At 36.2% G+C, this 18,536-nt stretch overlaps 2 protein-coding genes and 1 long non-coding RNA gene across 17 annotated transcripts in view; 1 reads left to right on the top strand and 2 right to left on the bottom strand.

Moving 5' to 3' along the window:
- Window positions 1-4,404, top strand: part of LOC127881537 (proline-rich protein 5-like) — a 71,041-nt gene extending 66,637 nt beyond the window's left edge. For 8 of the 15 annotated variants that reach the window (XR_008050113.1, XR_008050116.1, XR_008050117.1 and 5 more), the window contains exon 9: window positions 469-617. Coding sequence is in view for 7 of the 15 variants with exons in the window: in XM_052429462.1 (XP_052285422.1) it covers window positions 469-671 (203 nt within the window). In the remaining 8 variants the exon portion in view is untranslated. Of the gene's footprint in view, window positions 1-468 lie in introns of all 15 variants that reach the window. The other 7 variants (XM_052429462.1, XM_052429464.1, XM_052429465.1 and 4 more) reach the window with 1 other exon arrangement.
- Window positions 4,405-4,629: 225 nt separating this feature from the next.
- On the bottom strand, window positions 4,630-7,295 carry LOC127881538 (uncharacterized). Its single transcript, XM_052429467.1, has 4 exons — window positions 7,214-7,295; window positions 5,878-5,953; window positions 4,981-5,051; window positions 4,630-4,867 (listed from the first exon to the last, which is right to left on the bottom strand). Exons 1-4 carry the CDS (start codon window positions 7,278-7,280, stop codon window positions 4,692-4,694), a joined length of 390 nt encoding a protein of 129 aa, XP_052285427.1. The 5' UTR covers window positions 7,281-7,295; the 3' UTR covers window positions 4,630-4,691.
- A 6,348-nt stretch (window positions 7,296-13,643) lies between these two features.
- On the bottom strand, window positions 13,644-16,064 carry LOC127881541 (uncharacterized). The gene is made up of 2 exons (XR_008050123.1): window positions 15,927-16,064; window positions 13,644-14,049 (listed from the first exon to the last, which is right to left on the bottom strand). It is a non-coding gene; the product is annotated as an uncharacterized LOC127881541 (long non-coding RNA).
- Between the last annotated feature and the right edge of the window lie 2,472 nt (window positions 16,065-18,536).

Genomic DNA, 18,536 nt, shown 5'->3' with positions numbered 1-18,536 from the left:
TAGATACGAATAACGGCCCGCTCGAGACGTCATTTTGTTACTATTTATAGTAACGATATGTGATATATTTTTTTTAATATGATAACTTGTAAGTGCACATTTTCTTAACTGGTAAAAGCAGTTCAAAATAATTTGGTCAAATATCATCAAAATTATTCAAACGATGCTCGTTGATACTGTTGAGATAACAAAGCGAATTATATATATGTTTATTTATTAATACGGATTGGAAATAATAATTATTCATGCAAATAAATGCATGGGTAAACCTAGATGCCAGACTTTAAATCCAGCATATGGTTTGTGTATGGTTGCTTATACCAAACGTACCCACTATCACCGGGAAATTCCAAAGTTTGCAACGCTGGAAGTGGTTGCATGGTGCTCTGGTTTTATTTTGAGACTCTATTTCGCGCAATATGTTATCTTGACATTTTTTTGAGTAAAGAAAAATGTATGTCGTTGTAGTTACACAAGGTGAAAGTGACTCAGATGACGAGTCGACGACAAATGACGTCACATCCGATCAAGGGAACATATCTCCGCTCATATCCGGGCTCTCGCACCGTCTGAGCCGAAAACGCACTTCCGGTCTGCTACCCCACCCACTTTTGTCCGTAGTCAAGGAGGATCGGTCAACTATACGCAGATACAGCATCGCCACGTCCTGACGTCATTGATGGCGTTATCCTGCATCCATGTTTTACATATCAGCTTGTTCTAGTGACGTCAGTGTCATTCAATAGCAAAGATGGCACGACAATAGCAATAGCAACTATTAATTCCGTGGCCTACTCAGGCGAACACTCGAAAGCACGTGTACATTGAATGGATATATTTGTTATCACAATATTAGAACACAGTGAAGATTGTATGAGTTTTTATAGTGTTTTGTTCAGAGGTTGTTGTGAAACTACAACAATGATTGTGTGAAAGCCTGATCGCGTGATAAGGCGATGCTGTGATGCGTTCTATACAAGCTAGTCTATAGCCATGGTCTTAGACCTTCATTCATACATGTCCGTACACAAATGAGCCGCGTTCTGAGAAAACTGGGCTTAATGCATGTGCGTAGTGTCATCTCAGATTAGCATGTGCAGTCCGCACATGCTAATCAGAGACGACACATTCCGCTTTTATGGTATTTTTAGTTTCTACGAAGCCATCCTTACCAAAAATCAAGTTTAGGCGGAAAGTGTCGTCCCTGATTAGCCTGTGCGGACTGCACAGGCTAATCTGTGATGACACTTTACGCACATGCATTATGCCCAGGTTTCTCAAAACGCGTCTCAAATGTATACCATGTACCTCAAAGTATACAGGTTGTCACTCAGATAGCTTTATGTGTACATAATTATGTTTAAATTATTGTCGATCTACAAGTTGACTAGTTCACCCTGTGTGTAACTCGTACATTCCTTATTGTGCATGTATTTGTTTTTACGTGACGAGGAAACTGTCAATCCGTAAGTAATCAATAATTCATAATAATTCAAAATGAGCCGTACGTTTATGAGGGCCGGATTTAATATATCGTATAAACCCTCTGAACAAAGACAATCGCAAAACTTTCGTTGCGTTGGTGGACCAACCATGTTGATTGGGTCTCTTTTTTTATTTCTTAATTCTTTATTGACTGGTTTAGTTTAATTCAATTATTTAATTCAAGTAAATGTCGTTTCATTAAGACACATTTGCAAAAACAACAAATGTACATTATTAGCTCAAACAAAACAACTTTTTATTTTATAAGTGATTCCTTTTATTGCCCACGGCTATATGCGTTAATATTGATAATGATACTGTTCAGCCGTATGCGACATTATGGATTATGATACTGTTCAGCAATATGCGACATTATGGATTATGATGATGTTAAGCAATATGCGACATTATGGATTATGATGATGTTTAGCGATATGCGACATTATGGATTGTGATACTGTTTTGTCATATCTGTTATTATGGATTATGATACTGTTCAGCAATATGCGACATTATAGATTATGATACTGTTCAGCAATATGCGACATTATGGATTATGATGATGTTAAGCAATATGCGACATTATGGATTATGATGATGTTTAGCGATATGCGACATTATGGATTGTGATACTGTTTTGTCATATCTGTTATTATGGATTATGATACTGTTCAGCAATATGCGACATTATAGATTATGATGATGTTAAGCAATATGCGACATTATGGATTATGATGACGTTTAGCGATATGCGACATTATGGATTATGATGATGTTTAGCGATATGCGACATTATGGATTGTGATACTGTTTTGTCATATCTGTTATTATGGATTATGATAATGTTCAGCAATATGCAACATTATAGATTATGATGTTTAGCAAGATGCGACATTATACACTTATTTCATGGATGCGCGGTGAACAGTCAAAACTGTTTCCCAAGGTATCAGGGATGACTTTGGTACTGTTGCCCGAGGCCGATAGGCCGAGGGCAACAGTTCCAAATGTCAGCCCTGATACCGAGGGACAACAGTTTTGACTGTTCACCAAGCATCCATGAAATAAGTGCTTTATTACCTGATCAAATTTCCAACATAGAAATAACAGCAAACTTAATTTTTATTTACACACAACAGTAATCGATAAAATAAATAATTTTGACTGTTTAACTGTAAAATGACGTCATTTTTCAACGAAATGACGTCATTATTCCAGCGGGCAACAGTATATAAATATTACATGGCTGACAGGGTGACAGTAAATTTGTCAACTTGAGGAAATACTGTCAACCGAGGCGAAGCCAAGGTTGACAGTATTTTTCCGAAAGTTGACAAATTTACTGTCACCCTGTCAGACATGTAATATTTATTTTATTATACCGAATAAACTATTAAAACATGAACAATTAATATGAACCATGAACAATTTAAATATTCAATAATTGAATTTTGTTTCAGCAATGAACAACCATTAGTTTGTTGAGTGGTTCAGATTTACGGGCAGAGCAAAATGAACTTCGCTTTATTCGGCACCGACCTAGTAATCAATTTATCCCATCAATTTTCTTAGTTGTCAATTATTTCTTTAAAAATATAGATCTATTACAGAAACAGCTTTCCGTATTTTTTTTTAATCACTTGATTACGCAATTTATGACGTACTTGTGTGACGTCATTTCGGTGACGAAACATTTTGGGACAACAATATAGACGTGGTGTTTTTTTTTATTACAGTAAAATATTTGTTTAAAGCATCGAACGAATCCAAAACGTATTTCGGATTGTGTGTTTGTCATGCATAACACCTTAAGAACAGACACTGGAAGTGTATATCGTTGTAACTTTATTGTTATTAGCATTAGATTAAAGTTGCCTTTGAGGTAAGCGTGTCGTTTATACTAAATTGATTTTCTTTTTGATTCCTGTCAAAGCTTAAATAATGGCATTTATCTATTATAGAGCACAGTTTCAGCTGAAATCGATATTTTAATTACCAAAATACAACGGACACGCAAAACTGCGTACTGCGCATGCGCGAATGGGACAGTATAATTTTCGAACATTCCGCACGTGATTGCTAAGGCAGCGGGATACAGTATTTTTTTGTCAGTAAATTTTTTCCCGCTGGTGGCACTTGATTGCTATGGCAGCGGGATACAGTATATTTTGGACAGTAAATTTATTCCCGCTGGGTCTGACAGTATTTCTATGTCACGATGGCCTATGGGAGTATAGCATTGTAAATAAATGTGAGGTATAATAATTCAAACTGTTGACCGGTCAACAGTTCGATATTCACCGGTAACAGTTCAAAACATTGCAAATTTCTTTTTCGACGAGAAAATAGCAAAAAAAAATAATTAATTATCATTTATATAAGACATCAGGTAATAATATAGATTATGATACTGTTCAGCCGTATGCGACATTATAGATTATGATACTGTTCAGCCATATGCGACATTATGGATTATGATACTGTTCAGCCATATGCGACATTATAGATTATCATACTGTTTAGCCATATGCGACATTATAGATTATGATACTGTTCAGCCATATGCGACATTATAGATAATCACACTGTTTAGCCATATGCGACATTATAGATTATGATACTGTTCGGCCATATGCGGCATTATAGATTATGATAATGTTTAGCAATATGCGACATTATGGATTATGATAATGTTTAGCAATATACGACTTTATAGATTATGACACTGTTCGGCCATATGCGACATTATAGATTATGATAATGTTAAGCCATAAACGACATTATGGATAATGATACTGTTAAGCCATATGCGTTATTAACGGATTATGATAATGTTTAGCCATATGCGTTATTATAAAATTATGATACTGTTTAATATTATGTTTATGATCTCTTTTAATAAATAAGATGAACTGCTTGTCTAATTTCCATGGGTTAGCCTTTCGTCCATTTTTAAAACTACATATTTATCATTTTCCAATCTTAACACACTTTTTCAAGTGATCATTACTAACTCAATAAAATGTTATGTTTTATTGATATTGTACGGCGGGCCATGCCATTAATTACGGTATTTCTTTACAATGACGTGAATGTAAAGATATTGCCTTGGTACGGTTACACCAAACAGAAACGCAATATAAGCATGCTTAATTTCCCATTTAATGGCATCTACATCGTCAGCAAATATTGTACTAATAAGTTTGCTAATTATGATCTATGTAAGTGGGACTGTATGACAGTTCATCAGATAAGGGCACTGTCTTCTTTTTAAATGAAGGCGACATCACCAAGATTTCGTCTTCCTCGTAAAATTCTAAGCACTCGCGCCTCGTTTTGTTCGTTGGTTCTTTGTCTGACACTTGCGTGAATTCCTTGAAATCTTTGGAGAACAGAAAAAAAACATCGAATTAAATCACTACAACTTGACTATAATATTATTACATTGTATAACAACCATATAATTTTACCAAATAAACATCGACAATTACATACCAGAACCTCCATTTACAGACGGGTGACACATTTGTGAGAGTATCCACATCTCGCGACTGTCGAAGCATGGGCTGAACAAAAACATTTCACGTATATAGAGGATGTCTGTTTAAATTATACATGTATAAACTACAAACGAATTCATTTTTTATAAGGTGAGTAAGGTTTCAGATATTTTTCAAATACTATGGCTGTAATATCTTATATTCAAAAGTAAAATTAAACGATGTGTTCTAGTTTATAAGTTTTTAAAGCAAAATAGTCTTTTACAAGTATTACATGGATGTATAAATGAATGTATAAAAAATAATAAATGTTTTCGCAGTATCGACCTCCCGTTCACGCAGCACAATCTCGCTACTTCGTATCGCGATCTCACATTCCCACTTCGTGTTCTCGATCTACATACTATCACAATCTAGCGTTCTCGGATCGTAATTCCGCTCCTTGGTAACGGGTCTTTGTTTTCTTCGGCTTGTAAACCACCGGATTACAACGTGATTCAACAAAATACCGTAGCGTAGTGCATATGATGTCCGCTTTGTGAACCAGAGATCATGGATTTGATCCCCACGGTGGGAGCATTCCCGGAAGTAAATCAAACTGGTTCTACACAGAAAAGGACTCAGGCTCCCGATGCAATTGAGCTTAACCCATTTATGCCTAGTGGACTCTCCTTCTAAATTGGATCAATTAACGACCAAAATTAGGGATGTCAAGTATATTTCTTTATTTAGAATATTTCTTACAGAAAGTCCTTTAAGCAAACAGCGCGTCTAATCTGGGTCTACGGTGTTTGCCAAGGCCTTTTTCTAGACGCTAGGCATAAATGGGTTAAATACTTGGGTTTAAACTAATCGCCGGTGCCGACACGCCGTACCAAACGACTTCCCATACCTTCTCTGTCTGGGATTGCCTGGTCGTGTCACATCTACATTGGTGTCCAAATCAGAGCCATTATATGTCGCGCTGTCTGGAAAATACACAAGAACATGCCAACGTATCCTTGTGCGCAAAGTACAAAAATATTTAAAATGAAGTCTCAAAGACAGAGACATTTTTGTAAAACATTTTGATGTGTATTGAGTTATTTAATCTGTTTGGTAACAGATGCCTAATTTTCATTTTTAATTGTTATAATAGGCAATTAGTACAATACATCCAAATTAATACGCTCAAGCTGTATGGATGCCTAGTTTATAATAAGTGCAGTTGAAACATTGAATTGGCACGTTGCCGAATATTCCGACATGGGTACTTTTAAATACATCTCAGAGTGCGGACGAATTAAGAAATCATTTGCGCCAGATACACGTCATCGCAATATATCGGATGGAGGCAACGAGTGCTAACATAATGCCTAATGTACATACTTTGCTGTGTGATAAATACATTCTGAACATACATTAAATGAGCCGTGTTCTGTGAAAAGGGGGTGTAATGAATGTGCGTAAAGTATCGTTCCAGATTAGCCTGTGCAGTCCGCACATGTTAATCAGGGACAAAACTTTCCGCTTTAATGGTATTTTTCGTTTCAAGAAAGTTTCTTTTTAGCCAAAATCCACTTAAGGCGGAAAGTGTCGTCCCTGATTAGCCTGTACTCGCTGCACCGGCTAATCTGGGACGACACTTTACACACATGCAGTTATCCCCCTTTTCACAGAGCAAGGCCCCAATACATTCGGTGTTGGGTGTCCATCCATGTGTTTTTAAGTTCGAATGTTCTCATAAGTCAATTTGTTTTCTTTTTCGAGTCAAAGAAATATTAAGTTATCTATAAAGAATAAATAACTAGCCGATATCAGTGTGCATTGTTAAGCCACTAATTGGCATTTATTCGAGTCGTTAATTTGGATACATACACAACCATACATTTGTTAATGTTTACCAGAAAAGGAGCACTAAGTATGAAGTATAATGTATCGGTGTAACTAATTATCATACCAGAAGATGAACAAGGGGCAACGGTTGCAGCTCGTAATTCTTCCTACCCTCATCAACACCAACATCAATAAAGTCTTATTCACTTACTAACATATGTCTGTACTTAATATTTGACAATGAATGTTTGCATTCTGAATGCGCTTAAACAATGTTTTGCCGTACAGAAGCAACTTTTGTTTTATTCAATGCCCTCCACCGCATTACAGTGTCCGATACACGCGTTTGATCACGCATTTACATGCATTTACGGCTAATTTGTAACAACATCTTGTCCACTACAAAGTAGTACCTGCGAACCCGTCTGGGAGGGAAAGGAAGGAGTTGATTTTGGGCTCTGACATACACCACATTTCCATTGCGGTAAAACATGGACTGAAAAAGTGTGTTCAGAGAGTCTTTAATGTATTATTTAATGTGTAATATTATAATGCATTCATAATATATAATACTTTAATGTAAAATGTAGTCTTTTGCACTCTAGAGTTATTTTAAATTCAACAGTGTCATTAATAATCTTTTGTCAAAACTGTTTAATTTATACAAAAAATCGCAATTACGATATTAATATAAATTATAATAAGAGCAAACATCAATGAATTTATACCACACACTATGAGAACATCAACATGTTCTTGTACTCAGTATTCGCGATACCAACAACGACTAGATCATACATAATCCTTTTAACAGAAGAGCATATTATACAAAATCACTTCGCCTTACATTACACTGCTTCGAGTTAAAGCGACAATATAAATGGCAATATATGATATAAAATAAGAAGAGTAACTATCGGAAAGTTTTTCCCCATTCGACATCCGGAAATTTGTAATAAGCGGAAATTCGACCTAACCGAATATAACGATGTTCAGCCGTAATAGTTCTACCAAAAAGTTATGTCATTCACCACTTGCAGTCTTCGTCAAACAAAAACTAGAGAAAAACAACAACAACATATGTTTGAGGTCCACATAAACTGCCCGAACAGTTAGTGTTTCTTCTAGCTATAACTATTCTGCATACTCCTAAGTGCAATTAAAATGCATTTAAGCCACCAATACTAAAATGAAGAACGGACCAAAAATATTGAATACAAAAAATAATTACATTTACGATAACATATGGTCCATAACGGATTTGAACAGTTCGTGGACATTTGCTTTCAAGAAGCGTTTGAGACTTGCCTAATCGATTTCTTGCGATGCAAATGTGACTCGCTGGTAGTGGCGGCAGCGGTCGTGCGCTCTTCCCTCAGCCAGTCCGGAAGTTGGCTCCGTTCGATGCCCCGAGGTTGCGGCCTCTTGGTAGGGTTCAGATGGTCCCGGCGTGAAGGGACGGGCTCGCGCTCGAGGCGAGAAGGGATGTAGTTGCTGTACAGATTATGGTCATGCGATTGTTAAAAGTTAGAAACAATTGGAAATAGAAGTTGAATGTGTTAAAATTACTTTGAATTATCCATTGCCCTCGTTCGAAACGTCAAATTTACTTGAGTCGCTGCACAGAGGTCAGTGTTTATCTTGTTCAGATCCTTCGTATAGTTTATTCTTATGCTATGCCACCACCCACAACCACACTTCAGTAAATCTATGAGGGATAGTTTTCCCGCTACAGGTCACGAACCTGCTACCGCAGAAATACTAAAACAACATTCTACTATCGCTCAATTGGTTCTCGGCTCAGGCACTACTTTAAAGTACGCCAGGTACTTAAAGTAAGCTACGATGTACATCGATTACGGAAAATATGCCTTAAGGCGCATGGTCATACTCCGGTGTACTTTTTGGTAAATTGTCAGTACCCCTTGTACTTTTAAGTAGCACTTGTGCCAAACATGACCCAAAACGAGCTCTGTCTTCACAGCTTACCTGGTGAATGTTATCCAAACATAAACATTCCTTAGTGCACATTGTATCTCAAATAAACCCAATTGTGAATGCATCTAGGACCTTGGTGTGAGAGGGAGACTCGGACTACATCGCAATGGTTCACGAGATCATTCGTGCCCCAGAAAGTGGTATCTATGTTGCTGTACTTTTCGTCCATAACATTCACCAGTTCATCGGTAAATACATATAGTATTTTTATGCTTTGATAGCCTTTTAATTGGGGCAATTGCGCTTTACCGGTACGCAACACCTAACACCTAACGCAACACCTTACACCTAACGCAACACCTAATAATCCTTTTTATCCTATATATTTCTTTAGTATCGGGGATACCGCCCCAAAACCCCCGCTTTATCGATAGTGGTAAACAACTGCGTACCGCAAAAGTGCAAACAAGCCTTTTAATTTGAACCTTGACGGTGTTAATTTCTATATTAACTTTAATGTTTTGAAAATACTTCTTGGCCAAATGCGAGTACTGGGGATTTTTTTAAAACTTATTTGAAGTCTTCTTTTCGTGTTTATGTGTTTGCTAGTTTTTTTTCTGGTGGTTCTGCTGAAGTTTCATTAGTTTATTATTTCTATTGGTTATAAAATATACTGATACCACTGCTGCATCATAAAATGATAAAATGCACTAAGTTTTTAATTAAGAGCTTTTAAATAACAACTGAAATCATACGTTTCTGAATCCAGATCGGGATAGCTTTGTCGGTTTGCCATGAAACACTCAAGACTGAATTGTACGTAAACTTCTGCGACGACTCGAGGAGTAAACAGAAATTAGCAGGTAAAATTAATTCGATCACCTCACTAAATAAGCGTGTTGGTATAAATGGCGTTGCTTGGGAATCGCAAACAGTCGTTTCTAACGCCAATGTAACGCTTTCTACGTCATATGAACCAACGTCATGACGTAAACAATCGAAAAAGGCCCGCTACATCAATACATGTATATCGATTGTAGGACAAACGGCACTCGGGCTGTTTTTGTTTGCATTCCCGGACAATTGGCACCTCTTATATTTGTCGACCAAATTTTCCAACCGGACAATCGGCACCCACCTTTACAGCTGCAAACAGTCTTTAAAAGGGGGCGATTTATAAAGCCCGTCAACATTTTGTTGGACTTTGTCATATTGATTACCGTAATTACCCTTAGTTTTTGGACCTTCAAAAATAATGATATGATATTTATTTTGATTCTGAAAAGTTAGATACAAAAAATATTTAAAAAACTACATTTATACAGGTTTCCGAAAATTTAGAGACACAACATAATTGTGTCAGAAAATTAAGAGATACTGTACAATCAGATATTGATATGCAATATGTATAGCGTACATGGTTTCAACGAGTAATATCACCTGCTTGCAACACACCACGAGTATAAATTTATTTAATATACGTTTGCTCTTTATTTAAAATAATTGTACCTGTTTTATTTTCACACAGAAAGTTACTTTAAGGCTGTACTTTTACCAACGATTTCAAAGATTAGTATTCTTTTTACCGATACTTTAACACGAACTTCGACTTAATGCAAGGAAATAAAAATCTGCAGACTTATCAATTAATTATGGATGAAAAAGTCGTACCTAAATTTCTTACAAATGGTATCAAACCAATTCGCAGATAAGTCTAATTTAAATTATTTGATAACAGAACAGTTCGCCTTCTTTCAACGAATGTTTTATCGCAGCAAAGTCGAATACAGTCAATTGTCTTTAGCAGCGAAAAAAACCCATAAATGTGTGATTGCCTTTAATCACATATCAAAATTAATAATTTCGTCTCACATGTTACACATTGAATCTAGGAAACATTTTAATATTCTTTAAAACGAACGTAAATGTATTATATGTATCTCAAATATAATCGAAGACGAGTATCATTTTGTATTTGTATGTCCTCTGTATACCGATATTTGAAAATTGTATAATGACAAATTCTATTATAACCAACATAGTATGAATATATTTATACTTTTGTTAACGAATACTGACACTAAAATTCTAACGCATCACACGATATATTGTAAACAGGCTTTTACAGTGAAAACTGAGACATTGAATGCAAACGTGGAGTATTATCATGGCCTTATTGCTTTTTTTAAAACAGTGTATGTACTATTGTGGTCACTTTCGTTTCACCATGCATGTGCATGTTGCTTATTTATTGCCAGTTTCGTATAATATAACAATGAACTTGATTTGTTCAGGTTATATGTATACACTTTCTGTTGTGTTCTCTTTAATCGGGTGCCGATTGTCCGGTAGGAAAATTTCATCGGGTGCCAATAGTCCCTGGGGACCGTTTCAATAAACATCGCAGTACACATTTACGATACGATACATTTTTCGAAGATACATAATTGCTCAAGTCCATATCATATGATAATACATTTTCAGTACTTAATTAATTACATTGGCATCTCAAGCGCCGTATATATTAGACGAGCATGGCGAGCTAGTTCGTCTACTTATTAAGATAACAAAATTCTCTCGCAAGTTAAAATAGTCGTACGATCGTTTATGAAACGGCCCCCGCGGGTCGATACAATTTACGAGGTTCCGATTGTACGGGAATAAAAACAAACGCAGGGAGCCGCGCTGTCCGGATACCCAATATTTCTGTATGCTGTGTTCCCATTGTCGTGCGATCGTGCGAACCGACACAAACACCCCGGTTGGATACACGTTACTGATCGTAGAATGAGCTCGTAGTATTTCTCCGAGTTTTCAGGTCAAGATACGGTATGGTGACCGTTCCTAATGAAACGCTGTTCTCAATTGCTATCAGTTCACAACTTGACATTTACAGCAGCCTCAATTCAACACGGTCTGATCTCCGAGCGTGGCCGATGGCGAAAATCGATTTGCGAAGGTGCAATACCGGGCTCTGATTAGTCGGTAAAAATAGTCTTTTCAGACGTCACATTTCGATAAAAAGACGACAAATGGTTAAAATCAACTATTATCTAACAAAAAACAGCGAAAAAACGGTACCTTATTTTATCACTGGAGCATACCTTTAAGATTTCAGAAGGTCCAAAGGGAATATTTAGAATTATTTCACTAATGTGTCCCTACTCACTACGATAGGGTTTGTCGAATTAGTACGTTCTCGTGCTAGGAGATACGATGCTTGCCGTCCTCTACTACGATACAATACAACTTGATACAATGACCCCGATAAGCAATTAACCCTTTCCCACCAACAAGATTTAAGTTTAAAAGGCTTCATTTGCAACCCTTAGATACTGATGAGCAGCAAACTGAATAAAACCTTAAAGACTGCGTGTTACTCGCAGGCTGTTCTGGTTTTATGCTGTTTGTACATAGCCATTTTCACTTTGCCTCTGGGTGAGAAAGCGTTAATCGCAGTTGATCGTTTAATTCGTTAAATTGTACCACCATAGGTTCATGATTAAATATAATTTCCATGGGGGGCGCCATTCGTGATCTACCGGGTAGTCAGAAAGCGGCATTATATTTTAATTTGAATTTAGCGATGGTTCCGCATTGTATTTATATTTAATGTAATGTGAATTTCCGTCGCAATTTCGTCGTCCCTAAAGTATATAGTTTTTACCAGGATATGGTTGTAAAATTTATCACGAGTCTTCGTGCTTAAACAAAATACTTTTGTAGTTTATGACATATTAATCCGCTTTTGTAGATCATTGTCAAAATGACTGCAGCTTTGTAAATTATTTATGTCATGCGTAAGAGGATCATCGGTTTATTATGAAAGCATCTTATCATTACAAACTTGTCATTATTGTAATAACTTCCTTTTTACATAATACAATCAGCTTGTTTGGTAATTATTTAACGACAATTCTTAATGGTTAAAGCAGAACTAATCGGTGGTTGCGTAAGAATTACTTAAGCTTAAATGATGCTGTATTTCGCATTTTTCTGTAGAAATGTTGTTACAGTTGTATGTTTAAAGTAACGTTTTGTGTATATGTATATCGTTAAACTTCTTCTTTGAGCTAAGAAGTACTATTAATATGATAATATTGCTGTCATAGCCGCGGTTCATTCATATATGGTACAGGGTACATCACGTTTCTGGTGTGCTGAAGGCATATATACAGTAATATATTACACGACCAATGCACGACAAGGAGCGTCTGTCACGACTCAGGATATAATTCTGTGATTTTGGCTACGATACATAAATTAAAGGTAATATAAAAATAATTAAATGGATGCTTTTAATTCTCTCCCCATTCCGTGAACGCCTTCTAAGCATCCCCTCTAAAGGCACCAAACACTGGCTCTGTCCAGACAATGGACTAGGGGTGGTATTCCAGAAACATCTTAAGTCATTTCTTAAATAATTTCACTTAAGTTCAAAATTACAATGCTTTTATTTCTTTACTAGATAAGGAATCACATGTTTCTGTTGTTATTCCTAAAATAACATTGGCCTAATGATGTTATTTTGATGTAATTCTTGATGCCAAACTATTGCAATAAAGAATAAATAGTCTCACCATTTACCACTTACTTATTAAGAGCTGTGTCTAGTCCCTTTGAAAGTTAAATTTAATTAAAGACCTTTCTTACTATATTCAAGTTTTAAAGGATTCATTTCCAACCTTAGATACTGATGAGCAGCAAACAGCATAAAACCTGAACATACTGCGAGTTACTCGCAGGTTGTTCTGGCTTTATTCTGTTTGCACATAGCCATTTTCACTTTGCTTCTGAGTGGGCTAGGATTAAAATAACGGCCATATCTCGTCGGAGCCCATTCTTAAATAGCAACAAGCATCTTGTATGACTCGTATCAGATATATGTTACTGAAAAACACAGAATTATTTATCTATAATCCGTTTTTATTTATGGATTCATCCATGTAATATTTACAATGAAAAATGACGGATTCACATACCTTAAGCAGGACCTTAACAAAACAATATGGAAAAGAAGCAAAACAAAGTAGTACATTGATAGGAAATTATTCATTCACAAATTCAATTAAAAACAATATGAAATTAAAATGAGAACAACACAATATTGTTCAAGACTTGTTTAAATCTCGATACTTTTTGTCCAATTGTTTCGATCTATGTTGCTTGCTCTGGGTATGTTGAGCAAACTGTATCTCTGTGTTCAAAGTTGTGTCACACATCGGGCAGTAAAACTTGCCGCTGGGGGTTCGATAGTTGGTCACATCGATGTTTACCCTCGGCTTCAGGGGCCTTTCTGGTCTGAGTCCACCTGGAAATATATAGGGAAAAAGTGTTAGATAAATACTGCACACATTGATTTTCCCATAACTCAAAAATGGGAGACAAATATGACAAATGTCGACCAGACAATTCCGACTTGAATAAGAGATGTATCAGGGGGCTACAGCTTCTTTCAAAACACAAAATACAGAAAACAGTTTAGACCGATTTATTTAAGCTCGATTACATCAAAAGCCTGAGGCTTATTTGTAACACCCTTGATTATGTTTCCTGGGACAAGAACCAGTACTTAGTGTCTATGGGAGAGATCTGAGAATGCTCCAACCGTGGGGATCAAACCCGTGACCATCTGGTCGCTAGGCGGACACCATATCCAAAATACAGAAATAAACCACCTTATGATTGGTGATAATGCAAAATACAAAAGATTGTCAGAAGTCCGCCACTAACTTCAACGACTTTTTAATGTAGGACAACATAATTGCATATGCACTACATGTTATTCCTTTTATGAGAACAAATCCATGCGTGTTTGAATACTGTACATTGAAAAGTGAAGGAAAAGTTGCAAGACAAACTTGCCTCTACAGACAGACAAGATGAACAGATTGACATCCATGGTGAGTTCATTAATGCCCCCTTCATTTCATAGTCATACCCAAGACTTAGCACAATACATGCACCTTACCAAAACACAAACAAGGTCACGGGGTCACTTAGTGCGTTTTAAAAATTGAGCATGGTATCCGCTGTTTTATGTGAAGACAACATGCAAAATATTCTGCGTCAATGCGACATGTGGGGTAATTCCTCACGTCTGTGACAAGATCTAGTTATAGTGGAAGATGAACAATAAAATAAATAAATATAATTTGTAAGGATGTGCCGTATTCATAGTGTTATTATCTACAGTTGTTCTTTATCTTCAGTATAAATGTCCACTAGTAATAGTCATACAATTGTTGCAAACAGATGCTGCTTTTCTTAGAAACTGCTGTTTAATTTTTACTCTTTTAATCCGTATACATGTAAGCCCACCTGTCAGAGCACAACATGATCACCATTTGTCTGTTGTATGTTGTGCACTGTCAACACTTTTTTGTGAAAACTAGAGGCCACAAGGTTATTCAGAAAAAGCTTGTGAACCCAGGCAGGAGAAGTGCTAATTGGTTCACTGACTGCTGTGCTATGAATTAACCCTTTGCTGCTGGGAAATTTGTCGTCTGCTAAAGTTGGAACATGGGCCATGCCGGGTCAAAAACTAGGATGCGTGTCTCATCAGGGTCTGCGCTGTTTGCTTCAAAAAAATTCTTTAAGAAATATTCTAAATTTAGAAATAATTATACTAGACATCCCTAAATTTTGGAAATAAAATTGATCCAATTTAGAAGGATTCGAGAGTCCACTTAGGCATAAATGGGTAAAATGGATTTTTTGCCGTTTTTCTACAGTATTTAACCCTTCAGTGCGGGAACCGAATTTTAAAGGCCTTGCAAACAGTTTGGATCCAGATGAGACGCCACAGAACATGGCGTCTCATCAGGATCCAAACTGTTTGCTATTCTGATAGTATCCTTTAAAAAAAATCGAAGAAAATGCTTATTTTACAAATTCAGCAGACGACATTTTAGCAGACAACAAATTTCCAAGCATGCAAAGGGTTAACCTTGTAATGACCAATGGACAGAAAAACAAATAAATGAACAATGCGCATATACCTTCATACATCTATAAAAAAAGTTGAGTTGAAATTTCTCACACACAGCGAGTCACTTGTATATAAATTGTGTCCATTATTGAAAATTGCACCATTTTAGCTCTTTAGTGGTCAAATATACATGTACAGAAAAAGGCGCTTAAAAATTGTGTTTCAACTGACTCCACCCCACCCCCATCAAAAATTACATTTTATCAAATAACATCGTAGAAATTGTTTCCATAATTCTTCTTGCGTCGCCTGCGTGAAGCCATAGACTCCTCCTCCTCGTTATCGCTCGTCTCCTCGATAAACTCAATCGGATCTGGATTGTCGCTGAAGAAATTGTGCGGGACCGTCAAAAGCGTTTCGTGAATGCGTCATTCCTTGTCGGGTCCCTGTAGGGCCTAACGATGAATCCATCTGGTACCCGCATCCCTACAAGAGACAGTAGCTATCTGAGAACAGGGATTTTGATAGTCATTTTTAATACACTGATTTGATATACCGCATGTGATGTTTAAAAGTCCATTTTTAGTTGAGGCTGAGTGAATTAAGTGTATTGGATTTTGACAGTCTGTTAAAATGCGCTGATTAATTTTAAACTCTGATTGTTAATTCTGGCACTCATATTTCTAATGTGGGGTCACACATTCTGAGGAGAACAGGGATTTTCACTGTGATCTGAATACTAAACTATAGGTTAAAAACACAGCACAGGAGTGTTTAAGATCATATGTGTGTCTCAAAATCAAAAAGATTTTCTTTAAAGCTAGATAAGTGAAGTGGTGCTATCCAAATACCTCACAAAATCCCTGTTTTCAAATTTCTACTCTCTCTGTCTAACCTTTACGAATGCACACATGTACACAAATTTTGGTCTAAAATGGTCATAAGGAATGGAATGAATGATGATCTAACTAGGCGCTTTAAATACAAGAATTTTTTCAAGCAAGGGGGCGAAAATCAAAACCATTTAATGTACACTATTCAATGTGCCAAACAATTAATATGCAACTAAAAATGGAAGAATATTTGTAACAAAAGATGTGTTTGTCAGAAACACAATTCCCCTTTACTGCACCGCTTTGATTTATTTATTTTTGTTTTTGATTATATCCCTTTAAAAATATTACTTCCTTTGTAAAAATGATCTGTACCTGCCAAATGATAAATAGAAATGATTTCCCTTCAAATCTTGTTACTTCCCTTGGATTTTTTTTACCTTTGACCTTGAAGGATGACCTTGACTTTTAATTACTCAAAATGTGCAACTCCATGAGATACACATGCATGCCAAATATCAAGTTGCTATCTTCAATATTGCAAAAGTTATGGCCAATGTTAAAGTTTTCGGACATACGGACTTTAAGACAGTTCAAATGCTATATGCCACCCTACCGGGGCATAATAAAACTAGATATGTCATAGATACAGATACGGCCATTAAACATATATAACATCAGAACATACTTTTAATGCCAATATTCGACCTGCAACCTCAGTGTTTAACCCTTTCTCACTCAGAGCCAAAGTGGAAATGACAATGTGCAAACAGCATAAATCCAAAACAGCCTGCAAGTAACTCGCAGTCTGCTCAGGTTTTATACTGTTTGCTGATCATCAGTATCTAAGGTATGGAGATGAAGCCTTAAAAACTTGAATCTGTAAGTAAGGTCTTTAATTTATTTTAACTATTTGAATAACTACAAATGCGTGAAAACATGTAATATCCAAGTGGTACAGGGTTAAGCAAAGAAGGGACCAGATGTAGCATGTAACACACCTTGAAATCATTTGTGGCAAGCAACTTTAAATTGCCTGATTAAAATGATGTTGCAGTTAGGATAAGCTATGCAGTGCCCTTATTTAGACAACAGTTTGTGCGACTGACTTTTTCTGCTAGGTTTAACTTGAAAAACATTTGGATAATATGAAAGGCATATAGAATGTTCAAAATATAAAAATTGACGAAACACAACAAACAATTGACAAAAGGAAATGATGCCCAAAGAAGCTTAACATTGTGAAATTGCATAAGATTCAAAGCTAACCTTTAACTTATCTTATACATGAATTATAACAATAGTTGATAAAAATAAATTGTTTGTGGTATATATACAAACAAAATGATATGAAAGAAATTCAATCTATCATTACGCATGCTGCAAACAGGTTTTACAAAACAAAATCCTGTGTCTTCATAGTGATCATAAGTGGTAATTAATAATCCTGTGTCTTCCTAGTGATCATAAGGGTAAATTATTTTAAAATATCATGCTGAATGACAAAGTTACAGTCCAGCCCAGCACTTTAAAGCCAAATTTGACTTGAACTCCAAGTGTGACCTTGAACTTTTATGTAGCATGGCAAGTTAGCACGTAACATGTATAAAGATGGACTGCATTTGTTCCATATCATTTAAAATCCTTCATATAAAGTAAAGTTAAGACTGAGTGGAAAGTTCAAATCAGACATAATAAAGGTAAACAATGAAACAAGAAATGACCCACATTGAGCAACAAGAGATGTGTTTGTCAGAAACACAATGCCCCCTATTGTGCCGCTTTGAAGCCATATATTTGACCTTTGACCTTGAGGAAGACCTTCACCTTTCACCACTCAAAATATGCAGCTCCATGATATACACATGCATGCCAAATATCAAGTTGCTATCTTCAATATTGCAAAAGTTATCTCAAAACTTTAACCAAGGTTTAGTTTTGGACAGAATGACAGAGAGGCCAAAACAATATACCCTCCCCCCTATCATCATCCGGGGGGCATAAAAATGATTTTACAGCGTATGACGCCAGGGT

This window comes from Dreissena polymorpha, chromosome 5 (assembly GCF_020536995.1).
Source record: "Dreissena polymorpha isolate Duluth1 chromosome 5, UMN_Dpol_1.0, whole genome shotgun sequence".
Taxonomy (NCBI): Eukaryota; Metazoa; Mollusca; class Bivalvia; order Myida; family Dreissenidae; genus Dreissena; species Dreissena polymorpha.
Note: the sequence above shows the minus strand (reverse complement) of the source record. Positions and strands in the feature narration are given on the sequence as shown.